This window comes from Limulus polyphemus, unplaced genomic scaffold, assembly GCF_000517525.1.
Source record: "Limulus polyphemus unplaced genomic scaffold, Limulus_polyphemus-2.1.2 Scaffold2576, whole genome shotgun sequence".
Lineage (NCBI taxonomy): Eukaryota > Metazoa > Arthropoda > Merostomata > Xiphosura > Limulidae > Limulus > Limulus polyphemus.
The window spans coordinates 155105-164079 of NW_013668186.1; the positions used below are offsets into that span (position 1 = coordinate 155105).

General features: G+C 31.3%; 1 protein-coding gene and 1 long non-coding RNA gene across 2 annotated transcripts in view; both read right to left on the reverse strand.

Annotated features, from left to right (window-relative positions):
* Nucleotides 1–3472, reverse strand: part of LOC106467341 (mismatch repair endonuclease PMS2-like) — a 71669-nt gene extending 68197 nt beyond the window's left edge. Inside the window, exons 1-2 of the mRNA XM_022395500.1 lie at nt 3273–3472; nt 1067–1260 (exon numbers count right to left, since the gene is read on the reverse strand). Of these exons, the coding sequence (XP_022251208.1) occupies nt 1067–1217 (151 nt within the window). The 5' untranslated portion in view covers nt 1218–1260; nt 3273–3472. The remainder of the gene's footprint in view (nt 1–1066; nt 1261–3272) is intronic.
* Nucleotides 3473–6165: 2693 nt separating this feature from the next.
* LOC111087746 lies at nt 6166–8727 on the reverse strand. Its single transcript, XR_002612399.1, has 2 exons — nt 8263–8727; nt 6166–6296 (listed from the first exon to the last, which is right to left on the reverse strand). It is a non-coding gene; the product is annotated as an uncharacterized LOC111087746 (long non-coding RNA).
* Nucleotides 8728–8975: the final 248 nt, after the last annotated feature.

Sequence of the window (8975 nt, forward strand, 5' to 3'; positions counted from 1 at the left end):
CAGGATCTTTCTAGATATAGTGTAGTCTTGTATGTATAAGACGGTCACAAAGTGAGGCCCACAATATATGTAATTGAACTGAGTATTGTTGAGTCGAGCACGTGAGACGTTCATTGAAAATTATAGCATTTGTTATAGCGCGACTGTTGAAATTAAATGTATTGCAAAGTTATATTCAGAAAGGATAAAACAGTTTTATTTAAGAAAGGACTTCTATTGGTAAAGTTTCTTCAGAAAGAATTTTTACGGAAAATTAACTAATGAACGGAGACGTAACAATTTGTTAAATAACATTTGCCTTAAGCATCACCATCAAATAGTAAAGATAACTAAACATTAGGAGCTAGATACTTTGGCTAGTATTTATATATATATTATTTATATATTTTTTTTCATTATTACATTGGGTTCTCTGAAGATTAATGGTATAAGTACATAATACAAAAGAATAATAAAATTGTGGTACTGGCAGGTTTTAAGTGAAGTTGAAATTGTAAAGATACTTATGGAAAAAGTATATTCATTGTTATATAGATGATGAGAAGTAAATATATGATGATGGAAATGTGATAAAAAAAAGGGTCGTAATCACATGCTTGAGAAGTTTAAAATGAAATACTTCTCTGCATTGGATCTACAATCTGAAAGCGAGATTCGCTCTGCAATCAGTACATTCATTGCAAAAGAAAAACAAGCAGAAAACAAATGGCCAACTTTCAACTCATATACATTTTCCAGATGTGCTTTCACTTCTATTAATTTTAATGGGAGTTTTGGTAGTTGCATAAACAGTCAATAAGTTAGAGTATTACTTTTCTGTTACCCTACTCCTACCTTTGTACAAGTTATATACAGACTGACTTGTTTAAGAAAGTGATGTCAACTAATAACAAAAAATCTAGTATTTAAGGCTGGCTTTATTGGTTAAATTCATAAACTTTATGGTGCAATTTTGGGTGTTGATGATTAACCTTAATCGATCAATTAGCCTCTTGTTTTTTTTTACCATTCTTACATTCCTTGTATAAAATTAAGTTACTATAAAACAAAGCTTGAACACACTTACCAATATTGGTAGACCCTGCATCCACACTATTTTCAACAAGCTCTTTCACAGCAGTTGCCAAATTAAGAATTACCTGCCCAGAGCATATTTTATGTACAGTAACACCATTCACACGCCGAATATTAGTCAGACATGATGGTTCTTCTGCCATTGCAGAAGATCTTTTCCAAATTGATCACAACAGTTTTATATACCTAAGAGAATAAACTGCAGATTTCAGCTTATATGCCCAAAACATATTTAATCCAATCAAATATAAAGCATAAAATTACAAATCTAAGACATATGCCTAATACTGATCCTATAGTTTTTATTTTTTGCAATTATGTAATAGGAAAACAATTTCACAAACAATGCAATGATACCTGTGTTTGTAGCCTTACTATAATGCATACCTAGCATTTACACAAGCTGCATGCCCATTGAATGCTAATTATGAATTCCAGGGTTTATGTGGCTCTAATTCAACAAAAAATATGCACAAAAAAAAGTACTACAGTTGCCAACATACAAAGTTTCTTATAAATGAACTCAAGAAAAATAAATATACCAGACCCATAAGTCAAGGTTAACAAATAATTCAACATGCACAGAACGTAACAGAGATTGAATTTATTTTTAAAATAGATAAATTCAGAACAAGAATAAAAAACTGGACTGAAGTTAAATAAATTGGGATTCAAATTTAAAAAATATATTACTGACATGTTGCCCACTCCAACACAAACAAAAGGAATGAACTAAACAGCATTATAATATATTTCAGTCACTTTATAAATACCAAAAAAGCATAATGATCCATTAGTCACTTTCTAATTAACCACAAAAGCATCATAATCCATTATAGTCACTTTCTAATTACCAATGAAATCATAATAGCCCATTAGTAACTTTTTAATTATCAAAAACAGCATAATAATCCACTATAGTCACTTTCAAAATAATACTCCCATAAAATTTCTGTCATTTTTAGTAACTAAATGACCATTTCAACATGGGAGGACGAGAGGATCTGTAACTTGTAAGCCCTAGGGAAGTGTATTCTTATGGAAATTATCATTTTTCAATATATCCTTACTTATTATTTGTCCAAATTTTTCTAAAATGATATGATAATGTATGGACTACAAGGGACAACTTAAATTTTCAAAGCTTTCCCTGAACACCCATCCTCAAGAAAATCATAATCCCACCCTTTATTTCTCAGGAAATTGTCAATTTCCCTTTCAAACTCTTGTACAGTGCTGATTTCCAAGTGAGGCCTAACTAAGGATTTGTATAATGACATAATTACCTCTTTTTGACTTTCATTCAATATGTCTATAAAAGCAACCTCAAATTATATTAGTAACAGAGCATTGCCTTGACAGCTTGAGTTACTTATCCATCACTATACCAAAATTTTCTTCTGTCATGCTACTGGGTATATTCCCATCTATTTTACAATGAGTAATCCAAATTATCATAATCCAGATGCATATCTTACACTTATTATTATTACAGGCCATTTCCAAATATTTGTCCAGCTAACCAACTGATCTAAATCATTCTGTAGAAACACAGTGTGGTACCTCAACATTCTCAGTGTGCTAGAAATACCCAAAAGTTTAATATGTTCTGCAAGCTTTACTAATTCACTAATTATTCCCCTATTAATATCATTAATGTAAATACAAAAAAGCAAGGCCAAAAGCACTAAGGCACTACACACACACACTAGTAAAAAAGGTGCAGTTTGGCTTAACTAGTAATAACAACCTTTTACCTTCTCTCATTCAACCATCCTACAATCCAATTTGCTAGTCCTTAATCAAGATTACATAAAAACACAAATTTCACTCTCATCCTCAACTAAACAACCTTTGTATCTTTGACACCTAATCATCATGTTATAAATCAATAAAATAAAAACTAAACCCTCTGTACATTGATCATGATGCACTGAAATTTAATAATCAATTTAGCTCCTTTGAATTCGATATCGTATTTTCGTCTTAATATTATAAACTTTAATTTCCCTTCTAATTCTAAGTTCTAATCTCTACTTCTAGTCTACTTTCTCAGAGTCTGTCTTTACTAGTTGTTAAGAATTAAAATGTAACTTGTAAATTAACAAAGCTAATTCTCTATAACAAACTAACAGTAACAAAACCGATATAATTTCATAAATGAAATCACAAACAAGAAAATTAACAGTAAAACCTACATAAACCATTAAAATGTAAATGATAAATTGTTGGTCTGAAATAAATGCATTGTATTATCAGCTGGTATCCTCACTATTACTATTGGTATTATATTTTTGGCGTAGTCTCTTGCCTTTTCATCAGTTATATTTATAGTAAATTTATCTAAAACACTATAAATATTCGTAATAAAAAATGGAGACAGTATTCTACCGATGAAATTTTTACTACAACCTTACATAATTTGATACGTACATTACAATTTCATATGAAATTCCCGGTTACTTACTATTGAGCATATTACAAGTTCTGGTAAAACATTATGAGAAATATGAACCACAAAAACTATATCTGAGAAAGCACTGTGTTTTTCAATAAGGATAATAAAAAAAATGTCATAAGTATCAACATATAAAAGCTAATTAAACGAAAAAAAAATAATAAAACTTTATGTGTTAAAAGTTCACAGATTATTGTAATTAATATGGAAATAATTTTTATGACTGAAAACGAAACTTCACGTGCCAATAATTTATATATATATAGTTTTGCGCTTTCTTTTTTTCTTTTTCATTACTATTGCAGTATTCTACATATCATCGAGCATTGATAAATAAATATTAATTTGTTTAGTTAAGAGCTGGGTGGCTGTTAAGTTGAGAAATTAAGAAAAAAATATTATTATCCTAATAATGGCTGGAGACGGCTTGAATGGGTAATGAAGAAAAACTTTAATATAAGTTTAACATAACAGCAAATGTACAACGTTTCGACAAGGTTTTGTCATCATCAGGTACAAGTAATTTACACTGACTGTCTCAAAGTGGGTTCCTCGTCATCGAATATGGATGGTTTATTTGTTTTGTTTATTTCGCGCAAAGCTATCTACGCTAGCCGTCCCTAATTTAGCAGTGTAAGACTAGAAAGAAGGCAGCACCACCAACTCTTAGGCTACTCTTTTACCAACGAATAGTGGGATTTTACCGTCACATTATAATGCCCCCACGGCTAAAAGAGCGAGCATGTTTGGTGTGACAAGGATTCGAACCCGCGACCGCTAATTGAGAGTCGAGCGCCCTAATCACCTCGCTATGTCAGACCTTTTAAATTATGGACAACTAGTGCAGAGAGCTCTCTAGTAGCTTGTGTGAAATTCAACAAACAAATAAGTATATATTGTTACTAGCAATATTTAGCCAAACTAAGACTTTTCAGCTAAAATTCCTTCAGCAAGTTTAATATTCGTTCTGTCCGTCCACATGGTATATATATTAACACAGGCTCAGACCAACAACAGCTCAATACAATATTTCACAGTAAAATATTTTTCCAAAAGCTGAACTATCACAATATCGCATCCCCCTGCTAGTGAGTCAATCAATTCACTACAGTCAGCATCACAGAAAAATATGGGCAAAACCTAGTGGGAGTTATATAATTATATGTAGAAATGTTAAATCATCTAGATTTAGCAAGAGGTGTTGCACTGCCTGTTCCCGAATCCATTAATTACACACAGCAACTTACGTGAAACATTTAATAAAGCAATCTAGACATTTTTTGACTGGGCCTTTAAACACTGATGAACGTTTCTTAACCTCACTCACAGGGACCTATTATAGCTTCTATGAAGTGTATCTAAATGCCACAGTTTAAATTTTGATTTTAAGTAAATGATATTCAGCAGTCTCCGTTTGTTTGTTTATACAATGGTCAAAACCTGGATTTTAGCAATGTGAGTCTGCAGACTTACTGCTGAGCCACTGGGGGGCACAGTCTCAGTACTTTGACATGTATGGCATTGTTCCCTTAAACTGGTATTTTGGCACCCCTACAGTCTTTGCACATTTATCAATTGCTTTATACATTTGTCAATGATCAATATATTACTTGCATATGTTGCACTAAAATTATTTTGGAGCCTTACCACATCATTACAGTCTATGTCACCATGTACAGTCATGCTCTATCTACAACAGTGTATGTAAAAGGCTCATCACACCACTCCTCCTTGCACAATTTCTATAGTCATTGTGGTATACGAGAAAGTAGATTCCCAGTGCCTGTTTCAATATTCTAACAGAAATCCATAGATGTTGTTCCTGGCAACTCGATTCAGCAGAATAAAATTAATACCCCTTTCAATCTCCAGATACTTAAGGTTTGCAATGGTTTAAAGGATATGCTATGGAAGCAGCTTGCATACATAACTTGTGTCACTTTTCCATATGGAGATCCTTCTTTATTATGCTGAGTACTGTTGCCTAAGGTATGCGTACAGCTTTTGACATGACCATTGTGTTAATGGATTCTCACCTGTTAAAAGACATAACAATTTATTTACTATGGCTGAGGTATGACTTTCTGCTCAACTGTTTCTAGATGGTCTTGGTACCCCATATTCATCCATGTAAAGATTGTTTTCTAATGTCATTAATTCCCATCTTTAAGATTTTAAATCCCTGATCTAAACACATCTTTATGACCTCAGTGTATGAATATTTTACATCACAAAGGGCTTACACACCCTTCTTAAAAGCTATCAATATTTGGTAGCATCACACTACCCACAAAGTGCTAAACAGTGTCAAAATTTAGTTCTGATACATTCTGTTTCACCACGCCTTTACATCAGCTGTGGTTATAACACAGAATTTAGATTTCATTTTCAATGTCATTTTAATATAACATACTCAACCCTCTGTACTTACTTTTCCATTATGGTATTCACAGTTACAAAGATAACTTTATGTTTTTCATTATTTAAATTGAAAACATAAATTTTCCTACCTGCAATGGTTAATAAGTAGTTGGTATTTATCACACACACACACACTGTCTTTTTTACTTTGTTAAAATATTGGGAACACTTTATATGCACGTACAAAAAATAAATCGAATGTCAGAATAACATACAAGAAAAGAACAAATTTATTATCAGCAAAAAGCGAGTGAAGATAGGAATATCTGCAAAACTGGATATGTCAGTGCTGAGATCTCCTTATCTTTACAGAGTGGTAGGTAGTTTTCAGATGGTGCAACACCTAATAAAAAGTATGCCCTAAATTTTAAAAACTGAATTATGTTCAACATAAGAAAATGATGAAATAAATTAAACTTAGCACATATCTTAACTTCTAGAGTTCAATCAAAACAGTGAGAATTTCCAAAATATTTCTGAAGTATTAAAGGTAAAAGATATCTTCAGAAATATTTTGGAAATTCTCACTGTAAAGTTTGTCAATGCTGGAAAATGTTTAAATATATATATTAACAACTGAGATGACTGAACTGTTTTTATACCATGAGAGTTACACATATTACATCATATTGAGTACTTTTGTTTTTTTCCTGTTAAAATATTCAGTATAAAGACCTGACTAAATGTTGTGGGTAAAATCACTCACATTCTATGCAAAACACATTGCTGTAATATTGATGGTATTTCAGCTTACATTTTTTGTGTGACTCGTATGTTTATCAGGTACCCTAATCAACAGTCATGAACCCACAATCAATCCGGTTCATATATATATATATTAACTGATGGGATATGAACCTTATCAGTAATTCTTGTTTTAAACCTTTCCAGACAAAGTCAAGTTTTCTTAAAATCCAGTTCAACTTGGCCAGCTCTGCTCATAAAAAACATTAATATTTTACCATTACTTCAACTCCTCTTCAGAATAAGTATATTATATTTAACTATGACAAACCTGTCATTTATAATTAATTTAATGCTTGCTATTAAAAGCTTAAAATAATGTGGTATTCTTGGAAAAACTTATCCTTTTATTAAAATTTGATTGTTGAAAATTCAACATTTTAGATATACTTTGGTTTGATAGTGTATCTCTAGAATCACAATGTAGCAAAGGAATTTACAACATATCTTTTCTCAGTTTATCAACCAGAATGTTAGCATTAAGAAACTGCACTCATTCCTTGAAAGCTAGCTTATCACAGTGCATCTTGAGCATCTAAAGCAGTGGTGGTCTACCTATGAACCACATGTGGCCCTTATGGGTCAATCTGAAGATCCCCCTGTATCCTAAAACATGTTTCATAAAGAATTCATTTTTCAAGTTAAAGTTTTTGGCTTATGACTGGTTAAGATCGGGGGGGGGGGCTACTGGCTCTTAAGGTGTTATCAAATACACGTTTGTAAATTCTCGCATGAAAAATACTTTAAAATATTTGATTATGTGAATATTTGATTAAACAAAAAAACCATTTCTAAAAGTGACATTTCATAACACTATATTTACATGTAAAGCTGCCACTTATTTTTTCTGATGTACTTAGCACTCAACATATTGAATTTATTGATGTATTTAGAGCAGTTATACCCATACTCTTCTGCACTAAGCATGTAGTATTACTATTCATTGTTCAATCCAATTTACCTTATTTTTGTGAAGAACTTTTAGTTTGACCACAAACTTAACTCTTAAGTAATCATAAATGCATAGGCTAATTGAAATCATTACTATCACACATTTATGTACATCCCAATTGCTGCTTCAAATGATTTTCTTAAAATATGTTTCATTTAAGTGTGATGGTCCTATTTCAGTTACTAATTTATGTATTAAATTTTGCAGTAATTGACTATTTAAAAGAAGTCCAGAAGTGAGTCCGTTTGTAATGAAACAAAATCTACTAATTGTTATATAGCAGTCTAAATGCTACTGTAGTCATTTTCTGAAAGAATTAGTGGACTTTTTAGATATTTCTCCAAAAACAGTATCAAATTATAAAATGTTTTAAAGCTAGTACATCAGTAAAGGCACTTGCTACTTATGTCTTAGACAATTTACAATTATATAAACTTCAATAACAAAATGTTATTAAGACAGATATGCCAAGAATAACAGAATTGTTTGTGACAACATAAACCACACTCTTCAACTGTCTCAAAATATTTCTATATACCTAAGTTATCATCTGATAATTTGATAAACCACAAACACTGTCACTTTTTTTCAAGACATAATTGATTTTCCTTACATCTGAGGACAATATACACTGAAGCTTGAAAGTAGTTCTTAAAACTTTATCACAATCATCTGGTTTAGATGACGATAAACAAAGAGATGCAGCTTTCCATGAATCAGTCTATATAAGAAAATGTTTCCTTTTCATTTCCTTGATGTACCTATTCAGCATTTCCTAGCTGATCGTGATTTTATGAAAATCTTTAAACAGTGCAATACCACTGTAAAGGTAGTACTTTTGCTGTTAACAAACATTAATGTATGTTCCAAGGCCTAATATATATTGATTCACACTTGTAAGAGTTCACTGTCACTCCATATGCATCAATAACATAACTACTGCATGTTTTCTAACACCCTCTAAAATCAACTGATATTTCTTTTAACAGGAAAATAAACTTGTCATCAAGACACAGAGCCAGAAATAGGTCTTCGAAACAGCAACACATGAGGTTCTGAAATTGAAATAAAATATTTAAAGCAACATTTCTTGGTATACAATACGTTTTAGTAATTTTAACAGTTACAGTCTTCTTTCTTTTCTAAGTTCTAAATTATTCAATAAAATCAAACACAGAAGAAAACTAATACTTAACTTCTGCCTCAATATATATTATGGTCCTTAATGTAAGACTGATCTATAGTATATATCTCTAAGTTCTTAAGAAATGAACTTCAACTATAACTTCTGTCTCAATATATATTATGGTCCTTAATGTAAGACTG